The 19,340-nt window shown below is 35.3% G+C and overlaps 1 protein-coding gene across 1 annotated transcript in view; it reads right to left on the bottom strand.

Annotated features, from left to right (window-relative positions):
• cacna2d4b (calcium channel, voltage-dependent, alpha 2/delta subunit 4b) overlaps window positions 1-19,023 on the bottom strand; it is a 37,944-nt gene extending 18,921 nt beyond the window's left edge. The window contains exons 1-21 of the mRNA XM_067435867.1: window positions 18,427-19,023; window positions 18,215-18,342; window positions 14,501-14,582; window positions 14,250-14,366; window positions 14,025-14,084; window positions 13,668-13,830; window positions 11,616-11,747; window positions 11,444-11,504; window positions 9,269-9,419; window positions 9,113-9,187; window positions 5,827-5,916; window positions 5,613-5,726; window positions 5,330-5,408; window positions 4,604-4,737; window positions 3,748-3,906; window positions 2,730-2,804; window positions 2,518-2,604; window positions 2,356-2,427; window positions 1,679-1,740; window positions 1,495-1,562; window positions 708-753 (exon numbers count right to left, since the gene is read on the bottom strand). Of these exons, the coding sequence (XP_067291968.1) occupies window positions 708-753; window positions 1,495-1,562; window positions 1,679-1,740; window positions 2,356-2,427; window positions 2,518-2,604; window positions 2,730-2,804; window positions 3,748-3,906; window positions 4,604-4,737; window positions 5,330-5,408; window positions 5,613-5,726; window positions 5,827-5,916; window positions 9,113-9,187; window positions 9,269-9,419; window positions 11,444-11,504; window positions 11,616-11,747; window positions 13,668-13,830; window positions 14,025-14,084; window positions 14,250-14,366; window positions 14,501-14,582; window positions 18,215-18,342; window positions 18,427-18,432 (1,961 nt within the window). The 5' untranslated portion in view covers window positions 18,433-19,023. The remainder of the gene's footprint in view (window positions 1-707; window positions 754-1,494; window positions 1,563-1,678; window positions 1,741-2,355; window positions 2,428-2,517; window positions 2,605-2,729; window positions 2,805-3,747; window positions 3,907-4,603; window positions 4,738-5,329; window positions 5,409-5,612; window positions 5,727-5,826; window positions 5,917-9,112; window positions 9,188-9,268; window positions 9,420-11,443; window positions 11,505-11,615; window positions 11,748-13,667; window positions 13,831-14,024; window positions 14,085-14,249; window positions 14,367-14,500; window positions 14,583-18,214; window positions 18,343-18,426) is intronic.
• Between the last annotated feature and the right edge of the window lie 317 nt (window positions 19,024-19,340).

Here is a 19,340-nt window from a genome sequence, read left to right as displayed (position 1 = left end):
ACTTGGTTTGTTTGTTTTTTAATAACAACCAAAAAGTTATTTTTTTAGCAAACGGCTCAGACTGAACTAAATGCAAATTCACACCTATACAGTAGAGGGCGCATTTTAAAAAAAAATCTGTTCTGCCATTCTGGATTGAAGAAGAATAGAATGCAGGTGAAGAAAGTTCTTTACTAACTTCAGCGATAAAAAAGTTAAAAAAAAATTAAACACAAATGTGATGTTTGTCTAAAGTCATTTTTACTTATTAGTATGATTGAAATGGCTGTTCAAAGATTAAATACATAAAGTATTTTAACATAAGAGTAATTTAACATATTTAAATATTGCAGGTTTGCGTAATATTCTGAGATTGCATTTCAATGTAATACTGAATATTTTCTCATTTACTCTAGACCTAAAATCCCCATCATGTTCACACAGGACTCACAACGCCTCTGCACTGACTTCTGATTTCTCTCATAGTGGACAGGAGAGCTGTCAGTCAATAAAATGGAAAAACAAAGTTACTTGCGTAACTTATTTGAAAAAGTAAAAAAAAAAAGTATTTTGTTGTAGATTTAAAAGTAATGCGTTACTTAGTTACTTAAAAAAGTAATGTAATTATGTAATTCAAGTTACTTGTAATGCGTAAAACACTGCTTAACAGCATTCAGAAGAAAAAATTCTGTCTGTTATGTTTTATATTCTTGCTCAACAGTACTTACCATTCATCTGCTATAGAGAGGTCTGGCTGCTGAAGGTCATGAAGACCTAAAGATTGGAGAAATTGTTAGCAGCTTCACTGTGTGTTTTTACAGTTTATTCAATGAGTGCTTCTTCAACTTTGCGCACTTGTATTTTTTTTATTATTTGCTCCTTTTTAAATGCCTTTTAGGTATTTCTGATTTACCCTTGTACCATACCTTTTTTTTTTTTTATTATATTTGTATATATTTATATATTTGTTAATGTAAATGTAATATATTCATGTAATGGCAAAGCTGAATTTTCAGCAGCCATTACTCCAGTCTATATTTCTGTGGAAACCATTTTTAATAAATATAAGGTTAAAAAGAATAGCAATTTTCTGAAAAATAAATATTTTGTAACATTATAATTTACTTTTACTTTTGCTCAATGTGTACTTGCCACACCACAGAGCTGAAAAACTGAACCTTTTGTGTGATAAAATTGTCGCATTTTATTACTATGCTGATAATTTCACGTTTTAATGTGTATATACGTGTTTAGGATTGGTATTGTTTCTATTTGTATTTATTTATGATGAGTAGTCGAGTTATTTATTTTGAATTGTTTTAACCAGACCTCCGTTCCAAATTTCATTCCAGCTGATGTACCATGTTTTTGGAATCCTTAATCCTTACTTGCTGAATTATTAATTTATTTCGCAAATTAAAAAACAACAACCTTACTGACTCAAACTTTTGAGCGGTAGTGTATGATTCCCACCTCAGTAAATCACACATGCCATTAATCATACTGGAAACTCACCCTCCTCTACGGAAACATTCCCAAAGAACATGTACTGTCCGTGACCTCTTGTAAGCACCATCCCAAAGCTGAAACCACATCAGAAACAAGCATCATATGAAGGTTAACTGTTACTCAAATATGTATTTTACAATAATCTATTTAATGTAGTAAGTATGAAATGAATGTGAGAAGCATTTCAAACCTAAATGGAGTTTCATTGATTGTTGTGTAGAAATAATCATTTTTGAGGAACAAAGGCCTTTTCTGGGGGATAAATGGAAAAATACAGTTACAAAGACTATCCGATTTATTAAAGGTTATTGCTCAATAACATTTACATGAAATATAATTCATTATAACTTTGTGTTACACATCTTATTAAAAGGATGAATCTCATAAAACCTGTAAAGAACCTGTTCAATATATATATGGAGGAAAATATTATCCGAGTTTAATTATGGTAATGAAAAATGGGGGAAATGTGCTTAAAGTCATAAAATCAAAATCAACAGTCTTGTTTTTATGGAATATTGCAGTATTTACTATAAATGATTTATCCGTGCACATCATTATTTTATATTAAAGTCCTCTTTCTTGGAGCGACATCTCTTCTCTGATGTGTACAGGAGGGTGGGACAACCTGTGATTCACATGAGATTGACCAATAGCAAACCACAAGCATCCTGATGGGTAAAATTAAGTCCCGCCCTAAATGTTTTCTTGTTTGTGAAGCCGTTTCACTCGGATACACATCACAATAGGAAAGAAAAGACTATCGCAACTTCCATTTCATGCTGACTTTAAATGTACGTGTTCTTGACAGGACTCGTAAGATTCACCCAAAATGAGCTGAGTAATTTTACATTATAACTTGCTCACCCCTTTATCCACAGCTGCTCTCACATCTAAAGCCAGGGTACCAGTTTCTCCCTTTACCATGGCTGTTCTCAGCTGCACAGATAGGGCAGGGCATCATAAAGATGAGCCTTAAAACAGTAAGGATACTTACTGGAAGCTGGTGAATGTGTTTGGAAAACTCACACTGTCCTCAGTGTCCTCCCACTCTGCCTCTGACAGATCCACACTGTTGTAGTTAGGCTTGGGTTTTAACTTCTTCCCATCAATGTACTGTTATAAAAACAGAAAAGAGGGATGGCAAATCAATATACAGTATACATCAGTTCATAATATTTGGGTCCAGAGGAGCAGATGTTTGAGTGATTGAGACAGAAAGAGGACTCAGAGGGACTCACCAGTGGTCTTAAATCAGGATGTGCAAGGATGTATCCATTGTTTGTGATGAGGAAGGCGTAACCATGTGCTCCAAGCTAAAAGATATCACCCATTAGCATCCACACTTTTCATTTTTCAGCATTTGTGGCTATGCTCATTGAAATGTCTTAAATCATCAAAAGTTATGGTTCTGATGAGTCTGAACATCTTGAAACATTTATGTACAGTCACAATTTTCTATAAATAATTGGCCATGAAAGAAGCTAAATTGATATGATATAATGCAAAATTATGTTTTTATATTATTATTTATATTATATTATTATGAAAAAATATTTATAAAACATGGTATAATTTGTTGTACTACCTTTCATATAAGCTAATTTAAATAAAAAAAATTGCAGTATTTTTTATTTTTTAAATCATTATGAATAATGAGAATTACACACCAAAAAAATTGTGAGGTAAATGTACTTATGTACATATGTTATGAAAATAATGTCACAATATAAATATAAAATATATATTAATATAAAACAATACAATATTTTATGGTCCTAAAATATGATATATATATACACACACACACACACACTCACTCGTAACACCTCCGTTCATCTTCAGTTTAAGATAATTTAGATTTAGTCTGATACTAGCGTATGCAAGTGAATGCACACTATACTGTCCATGTCCAGAAAGGGAATAAAAACATCATCAAAGTAGTCCATATGTGACATCAGTTAGTTGATTAGAATCTCTTGAAGCAGCGGAAATACCTTTTGGTCCAAAAATAACAAAAACTATGACTTTATTCAGCATTGTCTTCTCTTCCGTGTTTGTTTTCAAACCTCAAATAAAGATTCAAACGGTCATGAATCAGCGGATTGATTCATGATTCAGATTGCGTCAAACTGCTGAAATCACGTGACACTGGCGATCCGAATCATTGATCGATTCACTGATTCATAACCATTTGAATCTTTATTTGATTCACTGATTCATAACCGCTTGAATCTTTATTTGATATTTGATTAGTACCTTGTATCGCGGGGCAAGTTTCATAACTTCCAGCAGGGGGACGTCAGTTCCCACCACTCCCAGCAGAATGCCATGAGAAAGTGTTTCTTTCTTCTTACTGAACACTGGCATAGCCACTGACGTCATGAGCAGGAGACTGTGAGCCTTGCTTTTGAACAACTAAAGGAGACATCTGACATTGATATCTTACACTCAGACCAAACATTCAGAATGCTCAAGCACATTTAAAATCAACATGAAATCAAAATGACCCCTATTCACCATCTAAATGCACATTCCTAGTCTTACAGTACCATGACTATTTTTCATGATCAAAACAATTCCAAAATGAATAAAATAAAGACTTACCCCTACATTTTACACCACATTACAGATGGGTTGCAAACTAGATTTCATGTTGATTTTAATAGTGAAAGCTTTATCATGCCCTGAAAAATGTGATTAATGATGATAAACAGTAGAGGGCGTCCTAAAACAAGAAGTCCTGGTATGCTGACCAGGTTAAAGACTACATTATACTCTGAGCACAGGCTAAATATCTAAAGTCTTCTATTTATACATGCTAAAATACAGTGATGTCTGTTTTACTGTCTATAAGAGTTACCTCCTTAGTGTTAGGAAGCTGTATGATAGAGAAGACGATGGCGATGAATGGGAAAGAATCACATTAGTACAGTGATACGAGGATGACACAAAACAGCATTAGCACACGTTTGGGTCAAGTCCCACAACAAAATCACACTGAAATGCCTTGAAATGAGTCACGAACAGTTGGAAATGAGAATTGGGAATTTATGTGAATTTTGTATTACCAAATTCTCTGGTGTTCAGAAAAATGGTATAATCATGTACTCACAACACTGTCCATATATGCCTCGGTCCAGATTATGTCATGGTCATGGTTGATGACCATTGGTCGACTCAAAACATGGAGATACTCCATGACGTTCTCCTGTACATCAGCAAGTGTCGATACGTGGGTATAATATCCTGTAAATATTAAACGTGCGTGCGTATAAGAGTTTTGCATATTTCCAGTTGGAAAAAGAGCAGCACAAAAGGAGCATTTTTTAACAATGAATCATCTGCAAAGAAAATTATATAAGTGGAGAATGAGCTTTCAAGCTTCCAAAAAGACACACAAGCATGATCAAAAGGCTCATACACTTTATACACTATTTTAAGTTGAAATGAAGTTTTATGATATTAAATCATTACTCAGTAAAAATCCTTACCAGAATAAATCAGGAACTAATCTAATCTAAATTCATCTTTTTTTTTCTTCTTTTTTTTAATGAATCAGTTGATCCAGTTCACAAGAATCATCTAATCTTAATGGTGCATCAAAGATTTTATTAGTGATCTGACCTAAATGATACATTAATAAATCAAACTGATCTGTTTCTCGAGTTCGACTCACTGACCATGTTATGCTTGTTATTTGGAAAATTATACTTTTATGGTTTTGTGTCCTTTTTTGATTCTCAAACGTTTCAATCTTGAGTTCTACAGAAGCAAAAAATTCGGAATCACATGAGGGAGAGTAAATTATAACATTTTTACTTTTTGGGTGACTACATACCCTTATTGTTGCAGGCAATCCATTTGACGTTTTCCGAGAAGGTCATATCTCTGCCAATAAGGTAAGTAAAAACCCGTACCTGAAACCATTACATTTTATGTTACTGTAGTTACCTTTGGGAAAATATCCATACATTTTTTTGTTCAATTAAGTGTCTTTGTCACACCAAGACATTTTGCTAGAAGGTTCTCCAACAATTTAAAAGAGGAGTATGTAGATTTTATAGATGTACGTCATATGTTACAGCCTCCGTTCCCTGCAGAGCGAGCAGATTGTGTGTTACCTTCCTGTCAGGCCAGTTGAACTCCTCAAACACTGACTGGAAATCTTCCATGGCTCCGTCTGTGATCAGCATAATTGCTTGGTTACATAGGCTGCCCTGACCATTTGCTCTGGCCTAGGAGACAGGAAGAGGAACATGGAGGACGTGCAGAGGGTTGGCACCGTATGTGCAGTTTTGTATATTTGTGTGAACAAGTATTGTAAATGATACTGACGTCAGCGAGGATGCGGAAAGACTCCTTCATGGCTTTTTTTACTTTAGCTTCCCCCTTTACGTGGAGTTCATCCACAAGCAGCTTGAAATGCTGAAAGGAGAAATGGGGGGAACAAGTGAGGACAAAACTGAAAAAATAAAGAGTTTACTCTTTCTCAATTCCCCAATGTGTTTAGTTATTGTTAACTAAAACGAAAGCTTAAAACTATTACTGAAGGAAAGCTGAAATAATATATAAATATTAGATAATTTGATAAAGAGAAAGAAATAAAATGTTAAATTCAAGTACTAAAATGATTAAAACAAAAAAATGATTCAAATTTTTCAAGTGGGAAACAACTAAAATGTAACTTAAAATTACATAAAAATTAAATACAATTATTTTAAACTAAAATTAATCACTAAAATTCAATTCAACACATTAAAAAATACTATAATAGTATATAAATAATACTACAATAATGCTGTAATGGGATTAAACAGTAGACGAAAAATGTGACTTTTCCCAATTAAAATAGGTACGGAAACTAGGTTTTATCATTTATTTATCAAATCTTATTGCTGACTTAATCTTTACAACTTGTTTGCCTTTTTGCCCAGATAATAACTGCCCAGTGGCAATAAAAGGGTTCAGATTTAGAGACATCGTTGTTAAGCATCTCTTTTTCTTATAATTTTTTAAAGTTCAATTACCCAAAAACTTAGATCAGGTTCATCCGAGCAGGTGGGTCAGGGATCTCAATGTGTTGCTGTCTTTCACAGTATTTCTTAGAGGATCTGTGTCAGCACCTTGAGCAGATGCAGAGTGACTTAGACCTGGAATATCATTACGAGCTCTGCTGACCCATCAACCCGTATTAAGTCCCAGTCTGTACTGCACAGACCCATCCAACTGCCATACACAATTTACATGATCCTTTTTATAGATACAGTATTTAAACGTGTAACAGTAGAATAAGTTGTATTATAAAACAAACAAATATGGCCATTTTGTGCACTCAGGTGTCTTTGAATTGTCTTCATTTGAAGTATTTTCTCAGCATACAATGCTATGTGAGAAAGAATAATTTTGATTAATGAATCAGTTTATCATGTAATGAATTCAATGAAAATATTTTGCTTATAAATTTATGGCATTATCAATAATGTAAATACAGTATATGGCTTATTTCTACTGCATGTACGAAATTTGATTACTAGAGTGATCCAAAGGATGAAACGTGCTACCTAGAGTAATTTCACTATCTGATCGCACTATAATTCTGTATCCGACCATAATTCCAGAGATTAGAGTACGTCCCTACTTGCTCTCTGATACATAACAAGCAAAAGAGCTGCACATTAGATCAAATCATGCACTCGCTAGCCTATCACATGACTAAAAGCAACAGCAGAATGAGGATGGGCCCAGTTTCCCTGCCTAGTGTTACAGCTACAGTCTAGCGTTCCTGAAAACAAAAAAAACATGATTTGTCTCAGTGATTGCTTAAAAAAACTATTGTCAGAGTGCGAATATTAAATTCTGTGAAGCAAGTCATTTTTAAAAATAGTCTTAGATATTTTTTATATCTAAATTAGTGTTGCCAAATCGATTATTCACATCCAAAAAAAGTTTGTGTTTACATAATATATGTGTGTACTGTATGCATAAACTCATTCATGTTTATATTTAAGAAATATTTGTATGTATATACTAGGGATGCCACAATTCTCAATATAATATTAAACTGTTCGGTACAGCATTCATTTGGTTTTGCATTTAATTAATTATTTATATTTCTCTCAGTTTGGGTAATATTCCTCTCAGTTTATTTCGGCTCTGCTTGAGTGTGCCTGTGAATCTACGCACTGATATGAGCAAATATTCAATCATATGCACTAAAGTTTGGGGGTGTTTAGTTGCATTTTAAAGCCTTGGTGGTTAAACACTTCATCCGAGTTTTACATGCGCTGAGCATGTAAAAGCCTGTCAAACACACGTGATTACTGGACTTAGTAGTCTTACTGTGCTAATACTGTCAAATACACACAAGGTTAACATATATAAACACTGTCAGTTATGTCTAAAGTGAAAGTAAAATCTGCGTGTGTCTGTATATGAGATGCGAACAAGTCATAGCAGCGCAGCCTAGTGATTGTGAATGCTTGTCCTTAAAGCGACAGTTCACCTCTAAAATTATGTTGATACAATCACTCACTGCTCTTGAATAAAAAGTGATAATACAGTAGCTTTTAAACAATGTATATTGTATATTGAAGACTATGTTGTTTTAATTTTAGCCTACATTTATTCATACTTAATTGCTACTGTACATCTCTAAACTGCCACTGTAAATCTTTATATATATATATATATTAATTTAATATTATACAATACGCTAGGAATGTGTACAAGTTTTTTTTAAGTGAAGTTAAGTTTAAGTAAGGTTTTTCAAGTCTTTTAAGTCAAATGAAGAAAGAGTATTACAATAAATAAATAAAAATTCTCCTTAACATCTTTCTGTTCCTGTCGCCTAAAAATAGAATAGCAAAAAACGAACTAAAAACCGTGGTTAAAAACCGAGGTATGTATTGAACCATGGACTAACTGTATTGTTGCATCTCTAGTATATACTGTATATATATTTATATAATATAAAATATTATTAAAATATCACAATTTTTATATAGATATAAAAAAAAAATCTTAACTATATACATGAATGAGTGTGTATTTATATAAACGTAATAATTATACACAGTACATACAAATATATTATGTCAAACTTTTATTTTGGATATATTTTCATATTTTATTTTTTATTTAACTATAACCACCTATAAGTAAAACATGCACATGTTGATTTCACAAAATGTGCAATCATCTTTACACCAGCCTGACACGGAAATATAGGAGGTGGGACTATCTATTTTTCAACCAATGGGAGATGGAGGGAGTGTTTAGATTTGATTGAAATGAGTCACTACTTTTGCAAATATGTTTGGTGAAAAATGACAATTTAACATTGTATAAATAAAATTACATAAATTAAGTCACGTGGAATTAAAACTGTTAAAAATAAAATTGCCCAAGACCTAAATAATATTGAGTAAAATGTAAACAAATCTAATATAAATGATAAAGATGGTAAATTAAACATATTTATATAAATTATAGTCAAGAAAGAAAGAAAGAATGTGTATGGTGAGTGCATATGAGGGAATGGTAGGGTGTCAGTATCCTGCCGTGTCGATTGGAGTCATTGGCTTAGTTCCTCAGGCTCAAGTGAAGTGGATAATCGACTTACCTCGCGGTTGTCCAAGTCTGCCTGCACCAACGTTCCCTTAAAACAGGGCTCCACGTAGCGGACGTAATCAGTGTACTAAGGAAAGGATGTGCAAAATTTTACAATGCTGATAAAGTGAGAACGTGATGTTGAATGGAAAGCAAAGTGTGCTCTTACTGCAATAACATTGACAAAGTCATTTTCTCCGAGCGTGTCCAGGATAGTGTTGATGGTGTGTTTGGCAATGGTCATTTTCAGACCCTTCATGCTTCCGCTAACATCAACCACAATGATGATGTCCTTAGGAGAGGTGGCAGCCTGGATATACCTGCCACACAGAGAGAGGATTTTCTTAGAAGATGGCCCAGGACACCTCTAGATCAGTGTATGGAGGGCAAAATTATTTTTAGTAATATTGACTGATAAGTTATTATAAAGTATCCAATTTATAGGTCAAGGACTGGGTATTACAAACATTCCAAAATATAAAATTAAGCAACATTGTGGAAAAATTGCAACAATGTAATGCTTTTTCTATTGGACTGATATGATTAAAAAACTGTCCTCCAACAAAATACGACTCTATTGGTCGTTTTTCAAACACATTACGTTTTAAAGTCATGCGCCCCCTAGCTGGCATAAAAAATTACAGTGTCGTGTTATGTCTGACGTCTGAAAATGAGTGCTCATTTTAATGCAATGTGTGGACTTTTTACCACCATTTGTCATATTTCCATTTAGCAACTACACCCACCCCATCCCTAAACCTACCCAGTGATTTATAGTGCATACACACTTTATGAGCATGTGTTCCCTGGGATCGAACTCACAATCACAGGATCACGTTGTTGTATATTGCAATGATTTACCAACTGAGCTATGCAAAATCTGAAATATTACGCAGATAAAAAGGAAAAATGCTTTAAAATGAAAGTGTCCTGCTGTCAATAGGAGCACAACTTCAGAAAACGCTCCTATGTGTCGTATTTCATAAATTAAAATATCGTCGATAGGGGCGCAACTTTAGTAAACGCCCCTATGGGTCGTATTTCGTAAGGAAGTGACAAACGACCTATATAGGTGTATTGGTTGGAGGACATGTTGTAAAAAAAATGAATACAGGGGAATTATGAGTATGAGAGCATTATGATACAAGTTTTTATGATTTAAACCTGTTTGAGTTGGTAAGTTTAAATCAATTCCCTGAATCAGTTCAAACTGTCCATTTAACTGATTTAAAATGTATTTAGTTTGCATCATCACTCAATGTTCATAGATGTTATATATATATTTAGGTAAATATCGCTGATTAGTACTATTTTTGTATAAAAGATATTTGATTAATTGATTTAATTAATTGATTAAATATTATATAATTTTAATCTTGTGTTTACTTTGTGAAAAAAAACATGGATAATATGCCTTTTTATATAAAATATTTAATATTAAACACTTTATGTTTAACTAAAACAGTACTTGGTCACACTTTATTTTAAGGTGTCATTGTTACAGTGTAATTATATATTTAAATACTGAGTAATAGTAATTAACTACATGTATTTATTATAGGGATAGGGTAGGATGAGGGTTAGTTTCATGTAATTATGCATAATTTACTGTTCTTACTATGGAAAATACATGTATTTCATTTTATAAATAAAGTACTACCCGTTACTTTTTACACACACACACACATTTTCTTTAGTTTAACATCATCTTCTCATTGTCATTCATCTCTTTGGCAAAAATGGCTTGGTTGAAATTATAGTACACAAATATATATATTTTTTAAATCAGCATTTAAGCTATTTCAGAGCAAACACATAAATATCCAAATATACTTCATATCAAGGCTGAAAAATACAGATACTTTATCATTTTCTAAGTCCTATATAGGGCTAGACAGTCTACAAAGTAGAAAAAAGGCAACAATGATGTAAATTCAAATCAAAATGGCAGTGTCTTCTTACTGGTGTGTTTATTCAGATTCATTGCAATCACCTGCCTTTGTGTATACAGTCACATATGGAGCCTGTGTCAGTCCTACTAACCTGGCTGTTGAGCTGTTAACCACTTAAGAATCAGATTAAAGTCTTTCAGTGGTATCAGGGCCTAACTGGCTGTGCTACCATGGACAAGAGCAGACATTTGGGTGGCATCCATACAGATAATCCTGCAGTGCACTCTGGGTCAGGAAAAGACCTAGCTAAATCCAAGTCAACTGGCATAAATTTAATTTCATATGAATGAATCAGCCTCACTATATTACCAAGCAATTTTGACATTACGGAGGACAAATTAGACAATGTTTGCTATTTGGGTTTTAGTTCAAATTCTTTACTTTTGTCTCACCAGTTTCTGTTTCTGCAGTCAAAAGCAACAACGCCATTAGAATCAGGGGTCCATCTTATTCCTAAAAGGAAAAGCAAAACAAAATGTTTTGCATTACTAATGCATTTTTTCGTCTTTTGAAGTTGCACTGATCAATACGAAACAATGTTCCTGAAAGCAGAATTCACCAAACCTGGATAAAGTCTGAAGAAGCCTGTTGAGCTGCCAAAATATTGCCAAGTGAGCGTGGGATCCTTCTGGAAATTACTGATGAAGATGTCATTCAAGGCCTCTGACATGTACACTCCATTAAGAATGTTTGGATCTGCAAATAAACACGGCTGATTTTAGTGTTAGATGTTTAAATGTTGCATTTGCACAAAATAGGCATCAAAAATGTCTTAAAGGGGGGAGGGGTTTAATGCTATTTCATGCATTTTGACTTATTTACACTGCGTTGTGTTCTCATGCTTAAAATGGCCAAAATGTTAAAAAGTGTCTGTGCCTATTTCTGTGCCAAATTGCTCGAGTTATGGAAACCATTGGCAGCGCTGTCATTTTGTTTTTAGCCCATGAAATCAACAGTCACTAAAGAAGTGTGTTTTTGGTTGTGAGGGAAAAATAACCTTGTTCAGCTTCCCAAATAAACCAACGTTAAAGGTGCACTATGTAGAATTTTTGCAGTAAAATATCCAAAAACCACCAAGCCAGTGTTAATTATTTTGGTCAGTTGAGTTCTTACAATATCCCAAATGTTTCCAACTATTCGTAAATTCTAAGAAAATTGCTATTTTAACCAAGGGACGTCTGAGGGAGTCGCCTGTCAATTGCGTCATACCTGCCTTACCCTCGGTTTCCGGTTTTATTTGGCAGAAACGCTTTATTCTTAGCAGTGTGCAACAATTGTCATAGCAGCCACTGAGCAAACGCACAGAGTAACGTCATAACATCCTTTTAAACACACTTAAATGTGTCTAATATGATAAACAGCGCTACATTACCTCATACTCATACATTTCATGACCGGAAAAGCAGAAGTGGCGCCCACGACTGTGTCCCGTCATAATAAAACTCCCTCTGCTCGCGAGAAGTGTGTGTGCCCAAAAAACACTCAGTGGCCTTGTTCAGCTCCACAACACTCGGTCCTGCTCTGCTTCAAACTACAGTAACGTTAATAATCGCATCCATGAACATGATTTCTGCCCGAGTCCTATCCTGATTCTTTTCTACCAGCTGTAATGTAAAGACTACATGTCCAAAAGTTCTGAGCTCAATCTTGGCGTCATCAAACAAACTGTGGCAAGCAGCGGGGCGAGGGACCATGAGAGCGTGCCGGTGACGAGTGGTAATGAGTACCAGCTGTGCGACATACCGGTCTCGTCTCGCGGCCAAGTGACGGGAGCATAAAAGGAGGAGCGAAGGCAGCGAAAGACGAGAGAGGACCAGGCCTGGATTTTATGTTATGTTTTGTTGTGTGTGTGTGCGGGCAGTCGTCCGTGAGGGGCTGCCCACGTTTTATTATGTGTGTGTGTGCGGGGAGTCATCCGTGAGGGGCTGCCCGCAGTTTAATTTAGTTTTGTTTATTTATTTTGATTAAAGTTATTAAACGTTCGCCGGTTCACGCCTCCTTCCTTCCATCAACGAACTTGTTACACAAATAGGCGCCCTTTTTTAATAGGCGCCCTCTAGCAGATGGAAAAATTGTATAGTGCAGCTTTAAGAAAACAGTGGATGCAGTTTGTTTGTTGTGCAAGTGTGTTTGTTTGTTCTCGGTCATGAGGCAATCAACGCGTAGGTGCATATAATGCAAACAACACCAGCATATAGTGAATCAAAAGTTATCCAGGGATAATGCCCTGATGTATTTTGTGTGTGTGTGTGTGTGTGTGTGTGTGTGTGTGTGTGTGTGTGTGTGTGTGTGTGTGTGTGTGTGTGTGTGTGTGTGTGTGTGTGTGTGTGTGTGTGTGTGTGTGTGCGCCGCACATGTGCTTGTGTCTCTTTAGCTCCGCCCACTGCACGCCTCCAAGAGCTCGGCTGTTTTCGGAAAGAATCCTTACAGTTTTTTTTATTGTTAAGTCAAAGTTCAATTCAACATTATTAACTATACAGCTCTGGAAAAAAATTAAGAGACCACCTAATATTGAGAAATCAATGTTAAGTGGTCTCTTATTTTTTTCCAGAGCTGTATAGTGTTAAAATCAGATACAAAGCTCATGCATGGAGATTCTCATTATCGCCATCATACCTTTGTTGTACACATTAGTTGGAACTTGGATATCGCTCATTAAAGTGTTGACTGAAAGCTTGTTGAAATGTTCATTCTCCTCCAATGGAAATTCGCCTCCAAGGTCAATGAAATTTCCCTCTTCATCCATAGTATTCACCAATAACGCGTTAAAGTAGTCAAACTGACAGAAAAATATAGCAAAAAATGATGACCATGCAATATTTGCATTTAAATGTAATATTTTAAATATTTATTGGATAAATGTATATAATGTTTAAATTTATTTATTTTAATTTAATAAGTGAGAATAGGTTTATGGAATAATTTTACAATCAGTTTTAAATACCAAATGACAAATTATCTTGATTTTTTTACCTGTAAAGATGCATTATACTCATGATACAGGTCTGCATCCTCAGCTGTGTCTGCGAGCCTCTGAGGACAAAGAGAACAGCATCGTTTTCATTCATTCTCGTGAGTTAAAACCAAAGTGCTTCATAAAATGACACCAGAAACTATAAATCTTAAAGAGTAATTTTAATATTAGGATTAATCTCAATCATGTAACATTTTAAAAAAAAAAAAACACCTTACACTGACCTTCACAGACTTCATCTTGCTGCCAAGCATTCTCTCGATTTCCTCAGAAAATTCCAGCACCAATCGAGCACCATCCACATCCTCAATTCTGATGATGGATTCAACATCTTTGAGTTTCTGGACAAACAGATAGAATGGTTTTAGCATTTTGCTTTTTTTTTTTTTTTTAACTGAGGAATATATGCAATGGTTCCCCTGATTGAACATGCATCATTATATTTAGTTCTTTATTGGACTTTCATTGATATTACCTTTTGTAATAGAGCAGCTCCTGAATATTTTGATGCAATGGCATTGATTTGCTCTGAAAGGGTGATGGCCCATTTTTGAACCCTAGAGATAAAAAATATATAATAATTAATCAGTGTGATGTTTACCAAGTGCTATTGTATTGAGTGTTTACCCAGCTAAAAATATATATTCTAATAATGTTTTGCTAACGTTCCCATTAAGTTATGAAAATGTCTACATTTGCTTTGATCAACCGCCCATCTGCCAGTCTATAAATATACATAATTGTCTTAGTTTGCAGGTGGCCCATAATCACTTGATAGGATTCCAAGTAATCTATTGATCTCTGACCATTGACACTGAATGCAGACTTTGCAGATACTGTTTGAAAGCCAATCCAAACACAAACAATCCTGTACATTAAAAGAAAATCAGGTCACTGTAAATGGTATAAAGTCAACATGCATATACAATCTATGATGAAACACCTCTTGTCATGCTTGAAATGAAGCATTGTGGTTAGTCATATAAAGAGCCCTGTCAGCACTTTGTCATAAGAGTTGAGATCTTGGTCAGACTGTCTTAACGCCTAACGCTGAGTCTGTCATCAGTCTTATGTTGAAGCCTCTCTGTTGACCTGAAGGAGTCTGGGATCATCATGGAGGCTAGGGAATTGTGTTAATAGCTTGGCAATGTTTTGGACAGTGATACTATTACAGCGAGGGAAATCAAGAAGGAATCAAACAACTCAACCAATAAGGAAGCAGACATGAAGATGTTTTTTCCCTGTATATGCAAAATTTAGGAATAAAAATATAGTACACAAAATCATTTATTTTAAAAGATCGTACTGATCGGTAATATACACTCACCTAAAGGATTATTAGGAACACCATACTAATACTGTGTTTGACCCCCTTTCGCCGTCAGAACTACCTTAATTCTACGTGGCATTGATTCAACAAGGTGCTGAAAGCATTCTTTACAAATGTTTGTCCCATATTGATAGGATAGCATCTTGCAGTTGATGGAGATTTGTGGGCTGCACATCCTAGGCATGAAGCTCCCGTTCCACTACATCCCAAAGATGCTCTATTGGGTTGAGATCTGGTGACTGTGGGGGCCATTTTATTACAGTGAACTCATTGTCATGTTCAAGAAACCAATTTGAAATGATTCGAGCTTTGTGACCTGGTGCATTATCCTGCTGGAAGTAGCCATCAGAGGATGGGTACATGGTGGTCATAAAGGGATGGGCATGGTCAAAAACAATGCTCAGGTACTTTGTGGTATTTAAACAATGCCCAATATGCACTAAGGGGCCTAAAGTATGCCAAGAAAACATCCCCCACACCATTACACCACCACCACCAGCCTGCACAGTGGTAACAAGGAATGATCGATCCATGTTTTCATTATGTTTATGCCAAATTCTGACTCTACCATCTGAATGTCTCAACAAAAAAATCAAGACTCATCAGAACAGGCAACATTTTTCCAGTCTTCAACTGTCCAATTTTGGTGAGCTTGTGCAAATTGTAGCCTATTTTTTCCTATTTGTAGTCGAAATGAGTGGTACCCGGTGGGGTCTTCTGCTGTTATAGCCCATCCGCCTCAAGTTTGTGCATGTTGTGACTTCACAAATGCTTTGCTGCATACCTCGGTTGTAACGAGTGGTTATTTCAGTCAAAGTTGCTCTTCTATCAGCTTGAATCAATCGGCCCATTCTCCTCTGACCTCTAGCATCAACAAGGCATTTTCGCCCACAGGACTGCTGCATACTGGATGTTTTTCCCTTTTCACACCATTCTTTGTAAACCCTAGACATGGTTGTGTGTAAAAATCCCAGTAACTGAGCAGATTTTGAAATATTTAGACCGGCCCGTTTGGCACCAACAACCATGCCACACTCAAAATTGCTTAAATCACCTTTCTTTCCCATTCTGACATTCAGTTTGGAGTTCAGGAGATTGTCTTGACCAGGACCACACCCCTAATTGAAGCAACTGCCATGTGATTGGTTGTTTAGATAATTACATTAATGAGAAATTGAACAGGTGTTCCTAGTAGTTCTTTAGGTGAGTGTATACTACCGTTCAAAAGTTTAGGATCAATATGGATTGATATTTTTATTTAGCAAGGACACATTAAATTGATCAACGTTGACACTATAGACATTTATTCTTTTCATCAAAGAATCCTGGGGGACAAAAATGTATCATGGTTTTCACCAAAAATATAAAGCGCACCTGTTTTCAACATTGATAATCATAAGAAATGTTTCCTGAGCAGTAAATTAGCAAGGATCACCAGAGTAATAATGCTGAAAATTCAGCTTTGCGTCACAGGAATAAATAACATTTTAAAACCGAAAACATTTTTTTGAAATTATAATAATATTTCACAATATTACTGTTTTGACTGTATTTTTTCTTTTTTTTGAATAAATGCAGCCTTAGTGAGCATAAGATACTTTCATGCTTTTGAAATAATTAATATATATATATATATAAAATTAATGGGCTTGTGCTACATTAGAAGAATTTTGTCCTTGAATTGTTGTAGTTATATAAATCCAAAAATCTAAAAATAAACATTGGGATTAAGGTCAAGAGAAAAACAGTTTTCAGCAATAAATCCTTAAAACACAGATGCACTAGCCTAGTCATGAAATATGCTTGGTGTTACATGCTGAGCTGTTCTAGTACACATACTGTAATAAAACTATCACTTTTATGCATGAGAATAACATTGGCAGTACTTTGGGAAAAGCTCAAATCCAGAGATATTCCTATGTGCACAGGGCCATGGCCTCTGTTGCCATCTGTGAACGAGCTGGTGTCTGGCTGGTGTCCATGAGTGTATCTGCTCAAACAGAGCCACTTCAAGCTAGAACATTAACCTACTAGTTGACAATGTCTGGAAAAATATTCTAAGATGTTCAACGGCTAATAAGTAAATGAGATTATTAATTGTCTTAATTTTCTCACCATGTTGTTCCAAACCTGTATGACTCTTTGTTCTGTGGAACATAAACACATTTGCTTATGCTAAAGAGAAGAAAGAGTCATGAAGTTTTGAAATGAGTGTGAGTAAATGATAACAGAATTGTTTTTTTGTTTTGTTTTTTTTTTGGGGGGGGGGGTATACAAATCGTTTTTTAGTAATAATTTTGTTACATAATCAGTCATAAAATCGTTAGATAAAATATAAAGATAATAATTATATAATCATTAATTTTTTTGTATTAGTTATGAAAGAATTATGCATACACAGCCCAATTATCTTGCGCCTCCACCTTAAAATATTTTCACAGCTGCTTACGTATGTCGAAAAGTGTCTGCCATCTGCTATTGCGCTGAAAGACTTCCAAGCCTCGTGAGAACTGAATTTTACACCTCAACAAACTCAGGGATTCAGGGAATTACTAAAAATGATCATACAACTCTCAGAGCAATGTCTCTTCCTGTCTCATTTGAAATTCCAATGTGCATGGAACTGAAGATGGCACAGAGCAAATTGGACCCAGAAATAGTATGTCTGGTCAAGCATCTACCATTAATTTAAAAAAGGACAGTAACACAATGGAGACAAAGCAGTAATATTATATCATCTATTGTAACTTTTACCCAGAAATACATCAAACAAAGACCTTAACTTGACTTAACATCACACTAAAATCAAACCAGGGATGCCTATAAGGCTAAAACGGATGAAACAAAGGTGAATCTTACGTTTCAGGTGGAATCTTCATTTGAGCATGTGTGAACATACACAGCCAGCCTGTGTAGACCATGAGGAATGTGACCCAGGAAGACCTGATGTGACACATGATGCTGACATCTATCCTTAAAGGCCACATCTGTATGGTGAAGTCATGAGAAGACGTTTCAAAGAATCCACTACTCCAGCAAGACGACTAAAACCCAACTTCCATTCCACTCACTTCCATTCATGCTGGCCTAAATGGTTTCAAACGTCTCTTACGACCCTTCTGAGCTCCTCATCAACTGAACTTGCACATCCAAAAGTTCTTGGAGGGCCTTGTGATCCACGCCAGAAGACTCCTAATCATGCTCAGATCTTCCAGAAACTTCTCAAACTCCCACTGGGCTGCATGCAGTAATCAACGCTTCTCATATTCGGGATGATACCGATAATCCAAATAATCCACTTAATGCTATCATTAAGTCCTTCTTCCTTCTTGTTGAAATCAGGTAAACATGATATCAGTATTGTAAGATCCTCTCCTTCATGTCATCTGCAAAACATCACATCTGAAAGGTGTTCTCCAAAGTTCCATGGTTTCTTTGCACAAAATAATGCCGGTTATAATATATGAATCAAACGAATGGCAAGCACAGTACTGCATTTGAGATTCACTTCCAGAGCATCCAATCCTCCATCACCCAATTTACAGTGTAATCCACTTGGATTACAATCTCTCCACAGTGGGTTCATAAGCATGGGGAGGGGAAATGGAGAGAGGAGAAAAGGGTGGGCACACTGAGAAGACGCAGCGGATTGGGCGAGTAAGAGTTTTGTTGTCTCTAAGAGGATTAATAGTGATTTCAGGAGGTTGGCCCATGTCCATCCAATCAGTGTAAGTGAACAGATCTGGTTTGTAGAAGGACAAGGCCATCTAGTGGGGACATGGTCGGTCATTGTTTTTGTATCATGATTTGCAGCCACACTCATGCCATTCCATCCATCTCATATGACTTCCTTTCTGAAGTTTTTAAATGATAATTAATTATAACTTTATGTAAAAAGCTCCCAGTTCTTGTTTATTATATGGAAAAGAGAAAACATAATTTATTCATAATTTTTTGGTCCCATGGAAGAAAGTCATATGAGTTT

Source organism: Pseudorasbora parva, chromosome 25, assembly GCF_024679245.1.
Source record: "Pseudorasbora parva isolate DD20220531a chromosome 25, ASM2467924v1, whole genome shotgun sequence".
Classification (NCBI taxonomy): domain Eukaryota; kingdom Metazoa; phylum Chordata; class Actinopteri; order Cypriniformes; family Gobionidae; genus Pseudorasbora; species Pseudorasbora parva.
The sequence above is the reverse complement of the archived record's forward strand: the minus strand, read 5'-3'. Positions and strand labels throughout refer to the sequence as shown.